Below are 24,078 nucleotides of genomic sequence, written 5' to 3' on the forward strand. Positions count from 1 at the left end.
TGGCCTTGACGGCCTCCATCGCCTCTACGTTCAATGATTCCTCGAAATTGCAGCTAACTTTAGCACTGGGAAACTGATATGTCTCCTGCTCTTTTCCCCTCCACAACACACACGCACGAGTTGATGCGTATGTACACAAACATTTCTGTGACGCGTTGGGCTTTCATCACATGTGCACATGTGCACATACAAACATACACAGACTCAGACACACAAATGCAGAAAACAAGACTGTTTCGGATGAATAAATAATATTTTCCAAGCCAGAGGCGTCTCCTCCTACACACAGTATAGAGGAACACTGCCCTCTACAGGTTCATGGGCTTACTTCTCACCTCTGCCTTTCTCTAACATAACAATGCATTTATGCTCAGCACACTGGCCTAAGTCCTATCAATATGACACCAAATTTAAATGTGCAATTTTACAGATTATTTATTTTCTCCAGTTACTCAAACTCCGATTTCTCCACAAAACCTCAAGAGAAACTAGTTCAGGTTGGGGTGTTCAAGAAATGAATAAAAAAAAACAATGCTACAACATACATAATGCATACCCAGTTCCAATCCGTATTCTAACCATAATCAAAGAAACCCTGAAATGTTGAAATGTACTTTGTGAGGGCCAGCCTTTTTTTCTCTGTATGTAGGAGGCGAGAGTCTTTAATGTGACAGATTTTTTTTAAACCGCAAAATTATATGTTCTTCATCGCACTGAAGTGTCAGCTTTGGCATCTTTGTCTCATTTGATAGGGACAGGATAATGGTTTTATAACCAAAACCAAAGCACAGCTCAAAGATTAATAATGTCTGATGCTACACTTATCATTTTCTAGGAGAGAGACTGGACATGTAGGAAAGAGAAAGTGAATGATACAATTTGGCTTTCAGGTCACCTTTAGTTATTTCTATAAAAATAAAAAAATAAACCTTTGAGAAACTCACTGAAAGCAAATGAGAACAATTTAAAGCGAATTTAAAGAAATAGTCGTTCAAGGATCAGTATCATGTTTGCCTTTTATTCACTTTATCACTTATGCTTTACAGAGATTATACCTTTTACTTTATTCATAGAGACTCATTCAGTTATGACGAGGATGTAGCTGGTGTCAGAATTGGAGTAAAATCACTGATGTGAATAAACAAAATTGGAAAACCATCTGAACACTGATAAAAACCCAAAATATCCACCGCCCTTACTTCATGAAGAAAAGCAGATTGTGGACCACAAGGACATTCAGCTGCAGTACATAATGTGAATGTGAATTTTGGAATATCTCTTCCTTGTGAACTCTAACAACTGAGTCGTCTGTTATGATACACTGAAAACAAAAGAGCCATGACACTCACACAGGCCTGCTGTTTTCACAGCCTTTGTGTTTTTTTGTCTCGCACACATATACACACACTCAAAACAATACAAAACATGCCCAAACACACACACGCACACACAGCTGCATAAAGGCAGTCATAACTGTTGTGAATAATTGATTGCTAGTGAAATTGCGTGGCTCTAGGGTTTCCATGCGATCATTGTCCCTGCTTCGGGTCGATGGGTGGCGAGGAAAAAGTGAACTTGTCATGCCAGTTACTCATCACACACGCGAACGCATGCACACACACCCGCAGGCACGCATGCACGCACACACACACACACACACACACACACCAACACACACACACACACACACACACACATTTAACATTCCCATGGCAAGCTGCATCCTTTCCTGTGAAGATGCAGGAGGATAGAGACCACTGACTCACTCGTCCCCTGGATGCAGGGACGACCGTTGAAGGAGACACAGGACCATGAGAGGAAGATGCCTCGAGGCAGCCCGATCACCTCTGAGAATGACAGTAAGACCATGACCATCTTCATATTGCACATTTTTTATAACGCAGCACCTTTGTTAATGGAGGAAGATGCATTCTTTGTGCATGTTCAGATAAAAGTCTCATTGATTTACTGAACATAATCTGCCATAAATGACTATATTAGTTTCAGGTTATTGCAATAAGTTCATTAGGAGAAAACATTACAGATTATTTAAACAAAGCAAATCTCATTGGTCTCTATGTTTGTCATGTTTATGATATAGACCCATTTTTGGGGTCCTGAAGATCAGTTATATGAATACAAGTGATAACAGTACAGCTACTGTATTTACACCAAATTTCTAAATTCACTGATTAATAAAATCCACCCGTCCACCATCACTTACATGTCTATACACCACTTTGTTGAAATCATACTCATTCCCTACTTCCCGGCTGTCTCCCCTGTCCATGTGGGCTTAGTTGCCCTGTCTCCCTTCATTAGACCATTGTTTGTCTCTTTTGTGCCCCTCTACTGCACATGGCCGTAATGACCCATGAGCTGGCCACTCCGGTTACACTTGGACACACAACAAAGGGCCGACTACATAAATATCAGTTCAGTCTGTCACTGATGCTTTTTGTTGTCCTCTTCACCCCCCTTTAATGCATGACAATATTGCCAGGTACACAATGAGGCAGGCTGAGCTCTGCCAAGTAAAGGGGTCACGGTTGTATTGAAGACATAATAAGTGGACTGGATTAATGAAGTCAAGGGTCATCAGAGCAGCAAGGGGTTGGTAATGCCATGGAGGAAATTACATATGATATATACTGTATTTCATGAAAAAGGAAATATGATACGAAACATACAAAAAACTGTATTTAGGAATAAATAAACAATCAATCCCAAATATTGAGAACTCTTATAGATGATGATCTCAGTGCTGACCTCAGATCAACTTATGTCTGAGATGCAACTTCAAATAATGAATTGGACAAACGTCCAGCTGACTAATCAAATCACTTTGGAAACAATAAGCTTAATAGCATACAACATATAGAGTTTTCTCCAAAAAGGTGTTTATGTTCTAATTTGAAGAATTGGGGATGGAGGCTGTTGCTTGAGGACAAGATGTGTGTTATTTTCACTCATTAAATTCTGGAGACAAAAATATATTTATAGCTGCGTTAAAAAAATTAAAAAAAGATTTTCAACTTGTAATAAGCTGAACTTCATAAACTGAAAAAAGTGAAAATTTAAACTTTATGGTTTTGACAAGGAAATTATATTTATTCCACAGTTGACGTTGAGCTGGAGTTTGCAGGTGAGTTGGTCCTCTTATCATAACATTATTCACTGATGTTTCATATATGGTTGAGCCCATTTCAACATTTCTATCTCTAATACAAAGTATTGGAGAGACAGATGAGTCTCATACTTAATTTCCCTAAATACCATTTTTGTCTTTAGAATGTATGTTTTTGACTAGTTCAACATCCCTAGACACAGTTTATCACAATTATCACGGATTATCACACCTGAATTAAAACATTTCAGTGAAGAGAAAGATTTGATAGTGTGACTGAGTAGAGAATAATGACAAACCTTATAATAGTGTAAGTGTTTAGCACCAATGAGAGAAAGACGTGTGAGTGAGTGTGAATAGTCTGAGCAGCATGTTCATACTTACTCTGCCACTGAATAAACACAGCGTTCACGTTTTTACTACAGGTGTCGAGGAGGAAGTTTCCACACTACAAGAGGAAAGTGAGAGGGGAGGACACAGAGGAAAAAGAAGGGATAGTGATAGAGAGAGAAAGAGGCGGAGGAAAGGGAGGAGAAAAGTAGCATCTAAAGACTCAGGGGAAGGGGAAGAGGAATTGCAGAGGAGGCTTGAGAAAAGAGAAAGGGCCAGGAGAAAGAGAGCAAAGAAAGAACAAGAAGTGCAGGGACGTGAAAGGAATGAGGAGGAGCAGGCTGAAATGACAAGTGGTAAGAGGGCAAACACGAGAAAGAATATTAAAAATGACAAAACAAGAAAAATGGAGGAGGGGGAGGGGGAGGGAGAAGCTGGAGAAAGAAATACCAAGAGAAAAAAGAAACACGGAAGTGCCAAAAACGACGGGAAAGAAGAAGATGGAGGTGAACATACAGTAAAGGAGAAAGTACAGGAAGTGAAGAAGAAAAAGCACGAGAAAGTAGTGGAAGCAAGGTAAAGTATTATCTCTCAAATTCACCCTTGACTGTCACTTCCTACCGAGGAAAACAATCGCGCCATGCTCACAAAGAGGTGCGAAGGCAGTGAACGCGCTCATCTCCCACGCCTCAGTTCAGAGCAGGAGACGAGTGAGGAAGCCAACGAAGCCGCTGCAGAGGAGGATACTCAGGAGGAAGAGGTGAGGCCAGAGTCTCTGTCACCGGAGGAGCTGGAGAAGCTGAAGGAGGCAGTGGACGAGAGGAAGAAACTGATCCAGAGTCTGAGGGGAAAACCCTGGCCAATGAAAAAGAAACTTGTCACTTTACGGTACACTTCTTTCCTAATGAGAAAAGTAGGACCCCGGCTCCAGCTGCAATTCAAGGTGTCACCTTTAAATCTTTGAATCAAATGCTTGCTTCCTCACAGGGAGTCTCAGGAGTTTGTGGAGAAATATGAGGGAGCTCTTGGGAAAGGAAAAGGCCGGAAGCTCTATGCTTACAAGGTCATGATGACCAAGGCAAGGAATCGCTGACCTTTTATTCAAAATATCATTGTGAAACAAAAAAATCCTGTAAAGGAACATATGATACATTTTTGACTAAATTCTTTTTTAAAATTAGAAATGGATGAAGTTCCAACGGGACTTTGAGAACTTCAAAACTGCTTGCATTCCATGGGAGATGAAAATAAAGGAGATTGAAAGTGGGTTTGTTTGTTTTTTTTCCTCTACAATGTCAAGTTTTAATAAGTATAATAAAACATGCAATCCAATAACACTAACCATAAATGTATGTATAAAATAGATAAGCTTATAGTAAAACATTTAAAGTATTACAGCCATAGTGTCATGATCATCCTCATTCCCTCTGCCTCTTAGGTCATTTTGGCTCCTCGGTTGCCTCCTACTTTATCTTCCTGAGGTGGATGTATGGCATTAACCTGATCTTGTTTGGTCTCACCTTTGGCCTGGTCATGGTACCAGAGGTATGGTGCCTTTTTTCATTTTCATTTACTTGTAATTCATTTGGAGTTGTTGTTGTTGTTGTTGTATTTCAATTACCCTCACCTTCCCTGCTTATTGCTAAGTCTTGTCTCAGAATTTTTTTCTGTTAGACTGGGTAACTCAATCTCCTCCTCTACTAACCTCTTGCAGTGTACCTCAAGGGTCGATCATGGGCCCCGTCTCTTCTCAGTCTCTATTACTCTCTCTTTTTACAATTTCATCCTCCTGTCAACCCTTCTACCTCTTGAAAATTGGTTGCCCTAAATAAAGGGTTTGAGTATGTAAGTGTTGGATGTCTTGTAACTTCACAGGGATAGTTATGTCTGCCCCATGCAGCCTAAAAGTGTAAATGATTTGAAAACTTGACTTCATGCCAAATACCAAGCTGTGCACCAGAAGTGTGGGGGTCAGTTTTGATTCTGTCCAGTTTTTCTCCTTTAGAATGAAATGTTCATTTCTGCAACTCCTTTTATTCCACACCCAATAAGAAAAGGAATAAAATACCTGCAGAAAAGAAACACACACTTTTCCGCATAATTTCATTACTTCTAATTTCATAATTCTACTTTTCATTCATGAAGGGGAAAATGATTTGTTGTTGCTGTTGTTGTTACTACAGGCATTAATGGGAAGGCCCTATGGCAGCATCCCAAGAAAAACAGTCCCCAGGGCTGAGGAGACCAGCGCCATGGACTTTGCCGTGTTATGGGATTGTGGGGTGATTTGACAACATCCTGCTCACCTCACTCCACTTTAAGTAGCATTATATGTTGCTCTGATATGTATTTCTGAGTTCCATTGGTTTTTCAAATATGGTGTATTGCTGCGCAAAGTTCTGAAAGAAAATCAGCAAGTGCTACCAACAGCAACAAATGTGAAAATCTGTGACATTACTGCAACTACAATTTGTATCCGCAGGGTTACGCTCAGTATTCAGTCCTTTTCTACGGATTCTACAACAACCAGCGTGCCGTTGGCTGGCTCAAGTTCCGTATGCCTTTGTCGTACTTCCTGGTTGGTGTGGGAACGGTGGCCTATAGCTATATGGTGGTCATAAGAACGTAAGTTCATTACGACTACAAACAACTAACTGATCTCTTTGAGACTTTACATTCTACTGAATCTTTGTTTGTTCCGATCAAAGGATGGCCCGTAATGCAAATGAGTCGGGGGTTGGAGATGATAACAGCTTTAATTTCAGCTGGAAGATGTTTACCAGTTGGGACTACCTGATAGGAAACCCTGAAACTGCAGACAATAAGTTTGCCTCCATCACCACCAGTTTCAAGGTCTGTGCAGCTGAGCGTTGGTGTTCCAGTTACAGTGAGTGAAGCCATTTATGATACAGTTATCTACATCCTCTATATCCTTCCTCCTACCTCTCCAGGAGGCAATCTTAGAGGAGCAAGAGAGCCGGAAGGATGACAACATCCACCTGACTCGTTTTCTGCGGGTGCTTGCCAACTTCCTGGTCTTGTGCTGCTTAGCAGGAAGTGGATACCTCATCTACTTTGTAGTGCGTCGCTCTCAGAAGTTTGCCCTGGACGGACTGGAGAATCACACCTGGTGGGAAAGGAACGAGGTAGAAATGGAAGTATGAGAGACGGGGAGAAACTATGTAGTATGACAGACAATAGTGACTAACAATAGTTTGTGTTCTCACATGTGATATGAGTTTTTTTTCAAAGATCCATGTGTTTCTCAGGTGAATATGGTCATGTCATTACTGGGGATGTTCTGCCCCATGCTGTTTGACGTCATCAGCGCCCTGGAGAACTACCACCCTCGCGTGGCCCTGCAGTGGCAGCTGGGCCGCATCTTTGCCCTCTTCCTGGGAAATCTCTACACCTTCATCATTGCACTCATGGATGAGATCAACCTCAAAGTAAGAACGAGTGCGTTCGGATGTGTGGGATATTTTTCAAATGTCACGTTTTGGTCAATATGAAGCGTGCATGTGTATTTCTGTCTCAGAGGGAGGAGGAAAAGATCATAAAGTTTAATATAACCATGTGGGAAACCAGTCTTTACAACGGCACTGTATCAGAAAATAGCACTGCTCCACCCGTCACTATCCAACCTGCTGATGTGCCCAGAGGGCCCTGCTGGGAGACCATGGTGGGGCAGGTCAGTGTGCATGAGCGTTTGTAACCACTGTTATGTAACTCTATGATGTAATTTTTTTGTTACAGCATACAGTTATTGATACATGTACAAACCAAACGCATAATGTGTCTTTACAATAATAAGTCTTTGTCTGTCAATCAGCACAAACAAGACACAGGTAGTTACGATGAGACCGGCTGCTGATAGGGTCTAAATGAATGAGAGGTCATATACAGTTGAGAAACCTCTTACCTGAGTTTTTAAAATCTACTTGATTCCGTCCCAATGTATTCATTGTTTTCAACACTTGGTTAACATGCTTCACACCATAATCAAAATTGTATTTAATAAAGATTTATGTTCGAAATTGAAATGTGCTCTGTTCACATTCTGACACTTTTTTGAAATGTTTGATTCAAAAAATAAAACTGGGAAAAATGCTAAGATATTTTTCTTTTTGAGATCACCATTAAAGATGAAATACAATGTGTTTTATATTGGGTTGGACGTATAGTCACATTTTATGCATAGAAATAAACAATAAACAATTCTTTCTTTGAGCAATTTAATATTGCTACCAAGGATATGTACATATATATATATATATATATATATATATATATATATATATATATATATATATATATATATATATGTGTGTATATATATATACACATATATATATATATATATATGTATTTGTTGATAGTACTTCATCCTATGCAGGAGTTTGTCCGGCTGATCATATCTGATACCATGACCACCTACATCATGCTGCTGATTGGAGATTTCCTGAGAGCTGTGCTTGTTCGCTTTCTCAACTACTGCTGGTGTTGGGACCTAGAGGCCGGATTTGTGAGTCATCTTTTCTAACTGATGACGGTGCACAGTGAAGTTCAACAGAGTGGACAATTTTCTTGTGCACCGTTTGCTAGAGGTGAATTGAAATACTGGCTATAAAATATGAGTCACAGAGTTATTTTCTGTCTCCTTTGAGAAAGCCTTCCTACTCGGAGTTCGATGTCAGTGGAAATGTCCTGGGCCTGATTTTCAATCAAGGAATGATATGGTAAGAAAATAGCACTGGTGTGATTTAAATTAAACAAATTCCTATGGTTTCTTCACCACTAGCAGCACCTTCATAATATAATACTAATCATTTACGAAGAGCAGCACTTGAATTCTGTAATCCACTCCCTTTTTTAAACCTTTCCTCCAGGATGGGTGCGTTCTATGCCCCCTGCCTTCCTGCCCTGAATGTCCTGCGGCTCCACGTGTCCATGTACCTGCAGTGCTGGGCTGTAATGTGCTGTAACGTGCCGCAAGAAAGAGTTTTCAAGGCCTCTGGCTCCAACAACTTTTACATGGCTATGTTGCTGGTCATCCTCTTCCTGTCCACTCTGCCTGCCATATACACCATCGTCACCATTCCTCCTTCCTTTGACTGTGGACCCTTCAGGTAACGGGGCTTGTTCGAGGGATGTGGCTTCTAACAGTGGCATTTCTTGTTTTGTTTTTTTGTCACAATCATTCTCTTCTCCTTAGTGGGAAAAAACGGATGTTTGATGTGATCCAAGAGACGCTGGAGTCAGACTTCCCAGCCTGGTTTAGTAAAGTGTTCAGCTACGCTTCTAACCCTGGACTGGTGTTACCCTTCATATTGCTTATGGTGTGAGTCAGCAAACACTCAGCAGCAGACCTCAAGAATATACAGTATTTCTTTTTCACAGTTAAATATATTTCGCTTGTTGCCATCATTTTATTTGAGCTGTAAAGTCCTGGGTTCGATGGTGCAATGATGATTTTAATGTTATTTTCTCTTTCAGACTTGCCATCTATTATTTGCAATCCACATCTAAAAGCTACAAAGAAGCTAACGTGGAACTGAAGAAAAAACTACATGCGGTAAATTCGATTTGTTTTCTTCTCATCATCGCTCGTACTTTTATGTGCTTTTGAATTACAATGAAATACATGTGAAGTTCACTCTTCAACACACATCCCAAAAACACGACAGTCGTTGTGAAGAGGGTGGACATTTTGTTCAAGAAACAACATCATTTTAAATGTAGTGGATGCAGATCACGTTTATTTCCCACATTTGCTTTTCCAATCTATTTTAGCAGCTTTGAAACGTCCCAACTACGTTCAAATGCAAAATTAACTGCATAAGGCCAATGTGGTGCCTGGCTGTGATCACTGTTGTTGTATTAGCATCATTACTCCAGCAGAGAGCAGCAGAGTAACAGCTCTGGCCCCAAAAAAGTTTTTAACAATATACATACACTAAGCACTTTGTTTGTCAAAAGTCATCTGATGACTGATCTACACATCCTCATGCCTTATTCAACATTTCTAAACTCATAATGGCCTGTGTGTCTCTTACAAGCAAAATGAGGAAAACAAGAAGAAGAACAAACGGGCAGCGCTGAAGGCACAAATGGATCTAGAGGAGGCCAGAACAGCACAGGGTGCTGCGCAACAGCAAGAGAGTGAGACTTTTCAATTTTAGATAAAATTAAAATGGAATGAAAAGGATTTTTTTTTTTTTTACAAAGGATAAAAAGATGGATCGAGGCCTGAAACTGACAAAATATAGTAAAAATACAGTAAATAGCATTACTTAATGCAGTTTGTGATCAAAGCTAGAGGCATCTTGTTAAAAAATGTGGTGCCTATAGTGTTTTCAGGAAGGATGGCTCCAATAGCTGGGAGGATATTTGGATTTTACTTTAGTTTGTATGGTAACAAGCTCTTTTGTTATTTTCTTCCTTCATCTGAAATTTCTCTCATCGCTACCTTCTCTTTCAGCAGATGGAGAAGAAAACCGTGGCAGGAGTCAGAGGCTTTATCATGGTAAGAATGGACACAACCCTCCTCCTCCCATTGGAGACCAAGAACGTCAACCTCCAGCCACCAGAGCCCCCGTCCCCAGGCCCTATCACCACGGCAACCACCGGACTCCTGGGTACCTGCCCGGTTTCTCTGGGCAAAGTGAACCCAGGATGTGAGGGGTGCCGAGCCTGCATTGATGCTGAGGACTGAAAAACAGCATAGTAGCAAACCACACTCGAAGCAAAGCACTTTATTGAGAATTGATGTTTAGCTGCACGTTATGAACTGAGAGTAATGAGAGCGAAACACTTGCTTTTGTAAAAGTCTACCTTCATGGTTAAGATACATTGTAAGCATTTTAAAATGCAGTTGCAGCAAGCTCTTAAATCTGTCAATCTTTTTTGAAAATGCTAATCTGTAAATTCCGAAATTTTGCTGTATATTTTTGAAATTTGAATAAGATAACAATTGTGTTTCTATGCAACCTACACAACATGGAAAATATATGTCTTTATCCTACATTGGCAGCTTCCTCTCCATCATTACAATAACAGAGGTCTCCATCAGCTCTGCTTGATCACTCCAAAGCTATCATTTTATAGCATGTTTTTTTAAAAAGGTGAACCACGGAGGTTTCTTTTTCAGATTGCAATTGTTTATTGTTGATAAATTTCAAACATCTTGTCTGTCTTTAAAGATGTATAAGATTATAGTGCATGCAATAAAAATCTTTTAGTTTTGGTTTCAATTTGCAAACAAATTACTTCAGTTATATTCAAAACTAAAAATCCTTTTTCTGCACAGACAAACACTTCTCTTGGCCTCTCACCAGCGAGCGCAGCAGTCCCCGGACCTGTGACTGGGCCGAAGTATTAAACAATTCATTAGACACAGGGCCATTTAACCTAGCTAGGTGGACTTAAATAGACCAATCACTCATCTCTGATTGGATTTACACAGTCAACTTTAATCTGTTGCAATATGACTCACTGAGTGAGCTCCGTACTTCAAAAACACACTTTAAGAGCGAAAGATTCTGCGAAAGAAATCTATTTGTTGTGGTGTCATGACCCACGACATGTAGCATGGATATCTAATGTGATAACTAAATAACTGCAGTCGTTGATTCTGCTCTGCACTTGCTGGACACTGAACAGTCCTGTCAGTGTCATTTAGCTCAGCTGTCAGTCAATCATGGTGTTGTGTCATTAGTTAAACTTTATTGACCTAAAATTCTATATATTGATGGTCTGTGTCCTGTTCAAATTTAATTGAAATTCAAGATCTCTGTGATGTACGGGTTACGTGTTGTTAAGTGTTGTGCCTAAATCATTTATGAACAACAAGTTAATAAAGCCCACAACGCCACTGACATTAAATCACAGTGATCAGATCAGATCCGCTTCCATTGATGCTCATGAGCAATTCATGGCAACTAAACATTAAGTATTAATTCTGCCGTTATTTGAGATCCAGATGATGAAGTATACTTTATTCTTTCACCAATCACATTTCAATCACATTATTTAATGAAGACTAAGGAAACTACTAACAAATAGACAAATACATTTGTATATCTCTGCAGAGTACATGGAGACTCATTATCTTCCTGACTATTATTGCCCGGGTAATACCAATCACCTGATGCCCGCTGTTTCACCCTCATCTGGAGTAGTGTGTTGGCCCTTGCCCAGTGTCCCTCTCCATGCTGATACAATGTGGAAGAAAACTGAGCCCTGACAGGATGCACAAACCAGATATATCAATGTCCACTGTACCACTCTCATCTCTTATTCACCAACACCATAGAAGGGAGGAGTGGGACATTTGCACTGATTTGACTCTTCGTATGGTTTCCAGTTTTGCTTTGGAGATCAAAGGTTGGCACTAAGCCTCGGTGTGAACTCGTGGAGGGTTAGACCTTTTTTGGAAAATGGATCTTAGGACTAAATGCATCTTCTCTAAGCCCAAGTACAGTATAGTGAGAAGGAAGTGAGATGGTGAGTGAGGTGGAGAGGGGATTTTGGGGGTGGGGGTGGGGGGGTACACGCTTAGCTTGTCTTTCAGATACAAACCTTCAAGCCGCATTCATACAACCCCCGGAAGTGAGTTTCTCTTTGTGTTAGGTGCATAGTGACCCAGCGTCTCCTGTTCCCTCCTGCATTATTCAAAAGTGTAAGATCTGACCATAACCGCGCAGGTAGTACCTGCATCTTACAGCTTGAAACACATAATTCAGGCCACACTGTTCATCCTTCAGTCCACACTGTCTCCCCATTTCACCACTGTACTGTAAAACTATGGTTCAGAAGTCTGTCTTAAAGCAGTGACAAATATTGTTTTAAAGGATTCGACTTGTATAAATTCTGAGTAAGACAGATCTAGAAGTTATTTTCCAAAGTTACTGTCCTTTCAGTATAAAACATTCCTGGTTGTTTTCCTTGTTAGGCTACATTACACAAACAGTTTCAAAGCTACCCGCTTAGTTTAACTAACTCAGACTGCAGTAGCCTCAAATTAGCTTTAGCTGAACTTTTTCTTTTTAATAGGCAGAACTGTAACAACCAATTGTGTTTCCTCATTAGTTATATTTGACAGGCTTTAGAAGGGGATTCTTCATGGCCATTGTATACAGCAGGAATGATTGCTCCAACCAGTTACTCTCTATATAGACTTGTGTCTATACTGTATAAATGTATTATGAACCTGTCCTCTAATGAACAACTTGTGATGTTGTCTGACCTGTCCCGTTAATAAAGTGCTTTATTTTGGATGGATATTTTCACTGGAGTACAGTATGTCTAGCAGGTCACTGTGTACAGTATTTAAATACAGTGACCTGTTTCACTTTTCACTCAAGATTAATTAAGCTTCCATCCAACTTTAATGAGAGCTGACCTTCATGTCTACATTAGTACCGGTGTCTCCTTTCTGGAGCCCTGCTGAATGAAAGTCTATCATTTTTTGTTATCATGGTGTTTTACTTTTGAAGTCAAGGTCGCGCAGAAGTTTCAAGTTTAATTTGAATGAACACTGGGATTAAACCATGTGCACTGCGTATGTGCTCTTGTTGCTCTAGTCAAATATCAATTAGCATTTTGATTGACAAGTACATTGTCTGACTTTGTTTCCCCCAGGCTCCTGATTATCATCTAATGGACTGTGTGTCTTCGACTGTTGTCAAGGAGCCCTGGCTTTGAACAGCCATTGTGTGTGTGTGTGTGTGTGTGTGTGTGTGTGTGTGTGTGTGTGTGTATCCTGGTTTTTTGACACAATACCCTCAGAGGTGTGTCAGCTGCCTGCTCTCAGTGACTCATGGTTGGAGCAGGGGCAGAGTCTGAAGTGAGCAGAAGTGGATGCAGATAACTGACAGGGACCCAGAAGAATGCCTCCAAGGAGGAAAAACAATGCTGCAGTCAAGGTTGAAGATGGTGAGAAGAATTCTTTAAATATTGACCTTTTAATTATACCGATTATGTTTCATGGATAGATGAAATAGAATATTTGAATGCCGGATACTTATTTGAGACTTATCACCTGAATTTGTGTCTTTGTGTTTTTGTTCACATGTACCAGTTGGGTTTGAGGTTGATGCTATAGACAGTGGAAGTGAAGGTGAGATTTGTGAGACAATTTTCATTTGCTTTTCATCGGGGATACAGTTTAATCACAGTTTAATTATTTGCACTATTTTCACAAATTTCCTCTTTTATTTTATGACAGCTTAACTAAATGACTTTATTTATTGTTATATCTTTATTGTTATTGTTATTCTTTGTTCTTATTGTAAGCTAGGGAATATAAATTGTGCCGTCAGTGGATGGAAGATTCTGCTAACTGCATAAAAAATACATATGCGTGTCTCAGATGAAGCCAGGAAGAGAAGTAAAAACAGAAGAGCCAAGCCACAACGTAGAGCCAAACAGGTCAGTGATGATGAGGAGGACGAGGAGGATGAGGATGAGGCACCACGGAAAAGAGGACGAAAGAAGAAGGCCAAGCCCCGAGACAGCGACGAAGATGATGAGGACGAAGACAAGCGCAGTGTGAAGCGCAAAGCATCAAAAGCCTCCAGGAGGAGAGCTGCTAAGGACGAGAGTGATGACGAGAGCGAAGAGGACCGAGAGAAGAGGAAAAGAGGAGGGGAAGCAACGTCCAAAAAGGGGAAAGAGGAGCAGAATAAGGAGAAGAAGGGAAATGGTAAAAGGAAAGAAGGGAAGGATAAAGATGGTGAGAAGGACAAGAAAAAAAAGAATGGGAGGATGAACAGGTGCAGTATTCTCTGAGAGCTGTCTCTCACCCACCTGCACGCTCCACACACCAATATGGGCTTTCTCTATGCAGTCTCATGCAGACCCCTGGCAGACTCTGGTGACATGAAGCTATTGTATGTGCCATGTAGATACATCAGTATCATTACAATCAGAATACACACTAATTTCGCTGAATATAAGTTAATTACTTACTGGACCCTTTTATCATCATCCTATCAGATGTTTCATAAAAGACAAGAAAATCAGTTATGGAGGACACCAAATATTTTTTGCTGCAGTTTCATCCTCATTTGTTCATCCATTATTTACTGCTGCCTCAAAACAAAGGCCACGGGACAAAACATCCTGAGAAGCGACATCGTCCTCCTGTTTCAATCTATGTGTGAATGTTTTTAAAAAGTAGCAAACTAACACTACAAGTGTCAAGAAAGAAGATTTTGGCAAAATAATTCAAAGACATATGCAAACACACAAATTATTCAATATAAAGTTTTTATTTGAGTAGAACTTTTTAAATCTGTTTTGTGAAAGTGCTGCATAGAAGGTAATAAACAAGTATCGTTCCTCAGCTTATCAAAATAATAATGCCCTCTGCCACAAGGGAGTGGCAGAGGGCATTATTATTTTCAGAATGCATGCTGCCACTGAGAAAATTAATTAATATGTTTTAAACCTGTAACTGCTTAGTTGTGGCCACTTGAAGTCAGTAGACAAAAGCACACACAAGTTGACAGCACACACAAGTTGATATCGCAGACTTACCCATCCAGCTCTTGCGGAAACAGAATAATTTGTCAGCTGGCAACTGCAGATCCAATATTCACCCTCGTTTAGCTTTGTTTTTGGTCTCTATAGAGAGAAACATCAGGCTCTACTATCTACTAAATGATCGACATTGCTGACCAGCTAATCTGCAATTGTGTCAGTGTCCAACCATTTCTGTAGCTTTCCAAAGACATTCCCATCAAACAGCAATTGGCCAACTGTGCTGAGAATGTCAGCAGTTTTTAAACGTTTCCCTCTATCTTTCTTTTTGCAGACAACAACTCCACAGCAATTTCTTGTACCTTTTTTTTGCAGAAACTTTTCAGGAAAGAAAATCTGAAAATGGGTCCCATTTTCTCTGTATTTAGAAGTTTATCCCGTCTCCCCCTTTGTATGACCGAATTCGAGTGTGGCCATTTGGAACAGCTATTGAACAAGTTTGCCGTCAGACTTTTCTATCATACCCAGGCCCGTAGATTATATAGCCATGCTAGTGCCTCAGTAAGGCTACTGATTATATTGAAATCAATAAAAATTCCAATAGTGGTCATTGCTTTCAAATAGCAAGAAACATAACAATAAACAAATCTTATATGAATAATATTTTGAAGAGTTTCACAGAGTTCCTGCTCTTCCTTTATTTTTGAAAATTGTTTTTCATATGCAGATGAGGTTTGGAATTTTCAGATGTTGGTGTTACTGCTGCTGCTGCTGCAGTCTAATTAGATGTTTAGATTTGGCTCCTTGTCAAAGCCATAGCACATGACTGCTCTTTCCCTTTAGCAGCTCCTCTTCTTCCTCTGAGTCTGAAGAAGAGTCGCTGTCGGAGGGAGAGATGGCAGCCTTGAAGGAAGAGGTAGAGGAGAAGAAGAAACTGATCGCTACATTGAGGAACAAACCATGGCGCATGAAGAGGAGACTCGTACTGCTCAAGTAAAAACAAAAAAAAAACAGAGGCCAATTGTAACTCCCGTGCTTGTCATAATTGTATTTGTGATTCTTCGTGTTGCAGCTGCATTTTGTTCTTTATGCTGGTTTTATTTTCATATTTTCCTCATTTCTCATTTGTTTTTTCTCACTTTTCTTATGCCCACCATCACTCATGTCATGTACATGTGATGTTGAACTTGCATTATTAAAACATGTCCATTGCTTCTTTAGCTGTTTGATACTTCTCTTTGTCAGTGCTGCATAATCTGTAGACTGTCAGAACTATTTGATGGTTTTGATATTTGATTTATAGAGAGGTCACAGCTGATTTCCAATGACCTATTTCTGTCATATTACAAATCAAAGCTCTAGTGATTAATCACATTCTCTCTGATGAACATAATTCTGCACAGAAATGATTAATGTCACATCCAGGCAGATATATTTGCTCACTCACATCCCCAAATTTGATTCTCTCCCCTGAGAGATGGAGAAACATGTCGGCAGCTGTCTATAACTGTCAGGAAAACACACTGAAGCACCCGCAAGGCTGATAGACATCTTCAGTGTGAGAAGGCTGTAAACAGTTCAGGCTGCCTTGTCCGGTCTAAGTAGTAGTAGGTTAGAGGTTTTGTGTTTGTGTATGTGTGTGTGTGTGTGTGTGTGTGTGTGTGTGTGTGTGTGTGTTTGTGTGTGTGTATGTGAGAGAGGCAGAGGTGTATGTTTCGCATTGCACGGATCAGTGAAAGCAAGGCTGTAGGAGGGGAACCGGATATGTGCGCTGCATAATTTTTTTCGTGAGCTTGACACTGTTTAATGCATGTTGCTGCTAGCTGACCATCTGCTTGCCAAGTCTAAGTGGTAAAGTATCATCAATCAGATAATTATACCACACCCGCTGTTTGAACATCCTGTTGCCACTGGCTAATGCATTCATTGGTGAGACAGGTCATGGTTTTCTGTGATTGGTCACACAGGGAGGCCCAGGAGTTTGTTGAGAAGTTTGAAGGAGCTCTTGGGAAAGGAAAAGGCAGGAAGCTGTACGCCTACAAAGTCATGATGGCAAAGGTATAGTCTGTTCATGTTTCAAATGTAAACTTTATTGATTAATCATGTGAATGATACTGTTGAAATAATGATTTTAAACTTTTCCCCCACAGAAACTTATCAAGTTTAAACGTGACTTTGAGAACTTCAAAACAGCCTGCATACCCTGGGAGAGGAAAATCAAGGACGTAGAAAGTTGGTACCACAACAACTTTATCTGAAAAATAATCACTGCGCTATGATCTTACAAGTTCTAACTGTCACTATATTTCCGACTCAAGTTGTCTGTCTTCTTAATCATAGGTCACTTTGGGTCATCGGTGGCATCATATTTTATCTTTCTGAGGTGGATGTATGGTCTGAACCTGGTTCTCTTTGGGTTCATGTTTGGTCTGGTGGTGCTGCCTGAGGTACATTCTTTCTCATGAGACATGTCGGCATGTGATACCTGATGGAGCAGGCATCGTACTTGTCTCTCTCCTTTCTGACCGCCAACCCTCTCTTCTATGTTTAGATCCTTATGGGTCTTCCCTATGGCTCTATTCCCAGGAAGACTGTGCCCCGAGAGGAGCAGCCCACAGCCATGGACTACTCTGTGCTCTTTGACTTTGGGGTGAGGATCTTTAATCCTTTTGTCAAAGTATCATACCTGACTCAAGTTATGAAGATAGGTGGATGAGATTCAGTCGGAAGCTCAAACTAATTTATTCTATAGAAAGAGGTTAAAAGCTGCGATGCATGGGTATAGTGATGGCAACTGGTCCATCACTTTTGGTCCAGACTGAATATCACAAAAAGCATTAAATAGATTCCCATTACACACCCCAAGTACAAACTCATGGAGCCATTAGCCTGGTTTTGGTCTTTTTGTTTTACTATTTAGTTTATTTAGCTATATTTACAGTTTTGATGCAAACAAGAAATATACGCACGCTTGATGTGGAAAAGCTTTTATTAGCTAATGCATGGCAAAGATAAAAAAATGCTCCCATGCGTTGTGGCACACTGGCCTAACCTTAGTACGTTGTTTTGTCACTGTTGTTTTTAGTGTAACTGAGTTCATTTACTCTCATGCTAAAGCAGCCTATATTTCATTACATTACATACCATTGCAGCTTAAAGGGGCAGTACGCGATTCTAAAGCAAAACGCGTTTGGTAAAAATCTGTGAATGTTTCCTCACGGTCCGCTAGCTGTCGGTTCTGTGTGCGCGCAGGAAAAACATCCAGGTTTTCGCCTCAGCCGTGGCTCTGTAAATCAAAAACAAAACAAATGCCTCACTGTGTTGCACACTCAGAATAAACAAGTTAATCTAAGTGTTGCATACTCAGAATTAACACGTTTTTGTTACTAACCATCTTAAGTTTACTTTACTTTGCGAGTTTGCATAATTTTTTGTAAGTAAAGCAAACTTATTGGAATTCACAGCGTTGTGGGAATTTTTTAATACATATATATTTCCACACTGACGCACTCCTTCTTTGCCTATTTGGGAAAAGTTGCTTTTCACCCGCTTGTGCAGTTGTGTTATGTTTCCGTAAGAATGGACATTTCTTTGTTTACCTCATCAACAGGGTTTCTGCAAGTATTCCTTTCTGTTCTACGGGTTCTACAACAACGAGCGTACCATGGGAGTGCTGCAGTTCAGACTGCCTCTGTCGTACCTGCTCGTGGGTGTTGGCATCTTTGGATACAGCCTGATGGTTGTCATTAGAACGTAGGCGAGACTCACAGCTGCTGGAAATCAGATGCACAGTACATTTTTGCCAATGGTCTAAATGATTTTTGTTGTTGTTGTTTTGCTTTTTTTTTTCACAGAATGGCTCGCAACGCAAATGAAGGAGGCGATGGGGCGGAGGAGGGAGATTTCACTTTCAGCTGGAAGATGTTCACCAGCTGGGACTACCTGATAGGAAATCCTGAGACTGCAGACAATAAGTTTGCCTCCATCACCACCAGCTTCAAGGTTAGCGTGTGTCTGGAACATCGACAAATGTGTTTTTGAGAGCAAGGGTTTCCTTTTAGAGTCACCATTTTGCACCAAAATCTGATAATCATTAAGGGAATATCCTCAAAGGATGAAGCTGGGACACAAGGTTTCAGTCCAAATGTAGCTCAAATGTTTTTTTTTCCATTTGAAAAATGTCTCCTCCTTACGAATATTTTCATGATTGTATCGCATGTAACTCACACCTGAAGTCAAAAAAGATTTTCTGGGAAATCCTTATGAACTTGAGGTTGAAGCAGAAAGAAAGAAAGATTTTAAGACTACAAGTATAAATTGAATTCTGGAAAACTGAATATGTCCTAATAATGATAATGCACAGTTTAAGATAATATCTTAAGTCTATTAAGATAATATGAGAGCCTTATAGTGTGCATGTTTCCTTTAATCTCACTTTCCCTACAGGCTTTGCAGTGACATTTGAAAACTGAAACACAAAAAGTCCAACATGCTTCAGAAATCAGCAATCTTGAAGAGGCATCTATGCACCTTTGATTATTTGACCTTTTTTTTTTAAATCTACGTCCCCCTACTGTAGGAATCCATTGTGGACGAACAGGAGAACCAGAAAGACGAGAACATCCATCTGCGACGTTTCCTCAGGGTGCTCGCAAACGTTATGATCCTGTGTTGCCTCGGAGGCAGTGGATACCTCATCTACTTTGTGGTGAAGCGTTCTCAGGAGTTTGCTGAAATGAAGACAGAAAATCTCTCGTGGCTTGAGAAGAACGAGGTAGGTTGACATTAAAAATCTTTTCTGCTTCAGCGATGACTTTTCAGATTGTTTTATAAAGAACACAAGGGGCCATGAGAGCAGAGGCTTGAAAATGAGTCCCCCCCACTTCTTTTGTCCTATTGTGTCAGGTGGAGTTTGTGATGTCTCTGCTGGGGCTGGTCTGTCCACCTCTGTTTGAAACCATTGCAGAGCTGGAGGATTATCACCCTCGCATTGCTCTTAAATGGCAGCTGGGTCGAATCTTTGCTCTCTTCCTGGGAAACCTCTACACCTTCCTCTTTGCCCTGTTTGATGAGGTCAACGCCAAGGTATGACATGTGACGTACATATTTCGTTTCATTTTTTACCCACATGATAAGAGTCACTAGCCTGGCGTAGTCAGACTAATACTCAAATACCAACTGACGCAGACCAATCATGTAATGTCTGTTTAGCAATGCAAAAAATATCATCAGAATAGGGCATACAGAGAGGAGATTCCATCATGTCTGTGAATGAGTGTTGCCATTTTTGAAAATACCGGGTACTTGCTCTTTCATTAGTGGCAGCCTTGGTTGTTTTCAGAAGTCTATTCCGTCTGCGTCCTGGTATAAACGTGGTATAGGACCAGCAAGTTTTCTGCCGAGGGAAATCACTTCCCAATGGAGGGGATCCAGACCGTATTCTGGCAGAGCAAAATTAAATGAGCTCCCAGAATTCGTCTGGGTTCCAGGCTAAAGAGTCACAGGTCCTTTGCTTTGTTTGAATTTTGAATGAATTTTTGTAGATACATAACAATTTAATATCTAAAAATCTGCATTTCAACTTGCTTTAAAAAACCCTGTATTAAACCATAGTTAAACTTACAGCTGTCAGAAACTTTAAGACATTTCTCTAAATCTACATACCTACTTAAGGGTTGACATATTGGGAAATGCGATTATTCACTTGCTATTTTTTTTTTTGAAGATGAGAAGATTGGTAATACTCTTATGACTGTTGGCTACAGTCACCAGTTGCCTATGCTCAGCTTATTTAAAACACTGTTGATCTTCTCATCCAACTCTCATCAATTTAAGTCTCAAGTTTAATTGAATTTAATGTTGTGAACGGTGTATTTCCCTGTCTCTAAATTGTGCAACATGAGTAAAGTTTTTCCTTGCCTTTTCTTTGATTTGTTATATTCATTAGTTGGAGAGGGAGAAGTCAATCAAGAATGATACGGAATGGCTTTTGAATCAGTACTATTCCAACTACAGCTCCCACTTCAACACGACAGACGTGCCTCCTCCGAATGCGGACCCAGCCGACGTCGTCAGAGGACCCTGCTGGGAGACGGGAGTGGGAATAGTCAGTAGTGGCGTTACACAGGCAACTGGTGTCCAATGATGAATGAGGATTTTGCGATGGCAGTGGCCTACTTTGGCTCCATTTGCAGCTCCATCTGAAATCAAATGTCTAATTTCATTCATCTTTTATATCTCTTCCTTTTTTTTCCTTGCTAATTTTTTTTTCCATGTAGGAATTTGTGAAGCTAATCGTGTCCGACATGCAAGTGACCTATTTGACGATCCTGATAGGGGACTTTCTGCGAGCCGTCATTGTTCGCTTCCTCAACTACTGCTGGTGCTGGGACCTGGAGGCTGGATTTGTGAGTAATTGCAGTTTGTGTTGCGCTGTCTCCACTTGAATTACCTGTATTCTCTTTTGGTTGTTTGCTTAAATTAAATAAAAAAATTAAGCTAATTGAACACTACATACAACACAGTGCGTATTGGCACTGTGTTGTAAGTCAACCTGATACCGTACAACGACATCTGGCATGACATGGCATGTGATCCCTAACATTGAGTGAAAGAGGACACTGCAATGAGAACTTAATTACAGAGAGAGCGAGAGACAGAGACAGAGATGGACAAAGAGAGAGACACATGCAAAGCGCATCAGCCTGCCTTTTGTTAACATGCTGATCATGTTGTTGTGTGTTAAAAACCAGCCTTCATATGGAGAGTTCGACATCAGTGGAAATGTGCTCGGGCTTGTCTTCAATCAAGGAATGATATGGTGAATTACTCTTTGTCTGCACGGTTGATTTTATTTTCTTCCTGGTTCTCTATAACCAGAGATTCTCTAATGGGGCTAATGTTTCTTGTTGGCTCATGTTTCTTGTTGTTGTTGTTGTTGTGGTTGTTGTTGTCTGCATGTGGTTTGGAAAATAGTGAGTGTTGAGTGCCTGGGTCTTCAAATGAAATGTGTTATATGTTTGCATGATATTGGAGCAGAGCCTTTGCCAAATCAACTCAAATGAATCACATTAGATCACTAAATAGTATAAATGATTAGCCCAACATTTGCTGATGATGCAGTATTTTTGAAGTGATGTTGGTAACTCGTTTTCCTCAGGATGGGGGCATTTTATGCTCCAGGTCTGGTTGGTCTGAATGTTTTGCGTCTCCTGACCTCGATGTATTACCAGTGCTGGGCAGTGATGTCCTGCAACGTTCCTCATGAGCGAGTTTTCAAGGCCTCGCGCTCCAACAACTTCTACATGGGCCTGCTGCTGCTCGTGCTGTTCCTCAGCCTGCTTCCGGTCGTCTACACTATCATGACCTTGCCCCCTTCCTTTGACTGTGGGCCGTTCAGGTTAGTAGGACTGAGGTGGTACAGACAGTTCACGATAATTTTGTACAATTAAAGTTTTTTCTGAAATGTTGACCTTAATTAAAAGTCATTCTGTCGAACATTGAACAGGATGAACATTTCGTACATCACTATGGGATTGTAGTAGGATTGTTATTCGATACTTTTCCATATTTTTGCAGGACCTAGTTGACACTAGTAGGCTTTTTATTTACTTTATTTGTGTCATCAAACATAAATGTGTTATACTAGAGATAGCTTGAAGAGTCAGCCTAAAGCAAGTTTTCATCTGCTGCCTCTCTGCAGGCCTTCAATCACATTTAAGCTCAAACATATTAACGCTGTCTTACATATGGGGTTTGGTGGACATTTTATCAAAAGATACGACAAACAATGCATTCTATTTGATCCATGTCTTTCTCCAGCGGTCAAGAGAAGATGTATGACGTGGTAATGGAGACCATAGAGCAGGATCTACCTGCCTTCATAGGGAACATTTTTACGTATGCCACCAACCCTGGACTTATCATGCCTGCTGTCCTCCTCATGTTGTACGTATCATTTAGATATAATGAAAAAAAATTATTTGAAAAAAATAAGAAGAAGGGAGAAGAAGGGAAATGCACATGTAAATAGGCATAACATTTTAGAGACTGCTCTGAATTTCGGCTTTCAAAATGACCTTGAAAATTTGACTTTACAAGACAATCAATAATTTTTTGGCAAGACATTACATGTGTATAACATGTATTCTGTTAACTGACTGAGGCCCAACATACTGTGTGTGTAGAAGGTTCTTTTGATTATATTTGAAATTGTTTTAATGGCATTAAATATTCTCTATAGTGACACTGTCTTTTTGAAAAATGTTCTCATCCTACAGTTCATTGTGTTTTTGGCCTAAAAAATGAAAATGTATACAAGTTGAATCTAAAATTGCCAGTATCAATGTGTCTACTTGAAAAGGTAAAGTCAGAAAAGTTTCCAACTGCCCTGTGGTGTAAGCTGTTGTTTACAACTTTCCCCTTAAAGACTGTTGGGTTGTACTGTACAACAGGTTGGCCCTATACTACCTGAATGCACTGTCAAAAGGATACCAACAAGCAAACATTGACCTTAAAAAGAAGATGCAAATGGTCAGTATCAGAGTTTTCTTGTTATCTCCTCTTAGTTCTGTTATCTTCTTGTCTCCCTGTTTATTTTTCTTCAAAATTTCCATTGTGCAAGATTCAATCAAATGACTCTCTGGTTTATTGTTGGACACTTTAGGCTCGAGACGAAGAGAAGAACCGCAGGAACAACAAGGACAGCACTAATCAAGTGATGAAAGACTTAGAGGACTTACTGCCAAACAAGTCTCTCATGCCGCCTCCCACCGAGGATGAACCACCCCCACCTGGTAGTGTCCCGCACTCTCATATTCCATTATTGCACATGCTACTTGACAATTTGCACCTAACTATCCTCACCACTCTTTTTGCTCTCCATCTTTCTTCTCAGATGTGGTTGTTGAGAAGGGAAGCAAGTCTCCCAAAACGAAGCCAGGTGCTGCAGGAAAAGGGGTTAATCTGCAAAAGGACGTGTCGCTGGCTGCTCCTAACCCAAGAGGGCCAGTTACTCGTGCCCCAGGGCCGAGAGGGGGGCCTCATGGAAATGCCAGGGGGCCTCAACCTGGGCCAGGCAGAGGAAGAGGTCGGGGTGGGCCGAGGTGATAAGAGACATGGTTCATGGACCAAAACCA

General features: G+C 40.4%; 2 protein-coding genes across 2 annotated transcripts; both read left to right on the top strand.

The window, feature by feature from the left end:
- The first annotated feature begins 1,730 nt into the window (after nt 1-1,730).
- tmc1 (transmembrane channel-like 1) lies at nt 1,731-10,481 on the top strand. The gene is made up of 20 exons (XM_035641081.2): nt 1,731-1,859; nt 3,122-3,145; nt 3,553-4,033; nt 4,151-4,345; nt 4,445-4,535; nt 4,639-4,720; nt 4,896-5,002; nt 5,641-5,739; nt 5,940-6,082; nt 6,166-6,310; nt 6,409-6,603; nt 6,727-6,906; nt 6,996-7,148; nt 7,854-7,982; nt 8,129-8,196; nt 8,347-8,586; nt 8,673-8,798; nt 8,954-9,032; nt 9,517-9,619; nt 9,939-10,481. Exons 1-20 carry the CDS (start codon nt 1,778-1,780, stop codon nt 10,136-10,138), a joined length of 2,922 nt encoding a protein of 973 aa, XP_035496974.2. The 5' UTR covers nt 1,731-1,777; the 3' UTR covers nt 10,139-10,481.
- Nucleotides 10,482-13,347: 2,866 nt separating this feature from the next.
- Nucleotides 13,348-24,071, top strand: tmc2b (transmembrane channel-like 2b). The gene is made up of 20 exons (XM_047328948.1): nt 13,348-13,393; nt 13,539-13,577; nt 13,830-14,232; nt 15,785-15,934; nt 16,909-16,999; nt 17,092-17,173; nt 17,282-17,388; nt 17,493-17,591; nt 18,552-18,694; nt 18,796-18,943; nt 19,521-19,715; nt 19,847-20,026; nt 20,889-21,047; nt 21,220-21,348; nt 21,694-21,761; nt 22,101-22,340; nt 22,763-22,888; nt 23,395-23,473; nt 23,607-23,739; nt 23,838-24,071. The coding sequence occupies exons 1-20, from the start codon at nt 13,348-13,350 to the stop codon at nt 24,047-24,049; spliced, it is 2,829 nt and encodes a 942-aa protein (XP_047184904.1). The 3' UTR covers nt 24,050-24,071.
- Nucleotides 24,072-24,078: the final 7 nt, after the last annotated feature.

The sequence above is a fragment of the Scophthalmus maximus genome, chromosome 19 (assembly GCF_022379125.1).
Source record: "Scophthalmus maximus strain ysfricsl-2021 chromosome 19, ASM2237912v1, whole genome shotgun sequence".
In the NCBI taxonomy this organism is placed as follows: Eukaryota; Metazoa; Chordata; class Actinopteri; order Pleuronectiformes; family Scophthalmidae; genus Scophthalmus; species Scophthalmus maximus.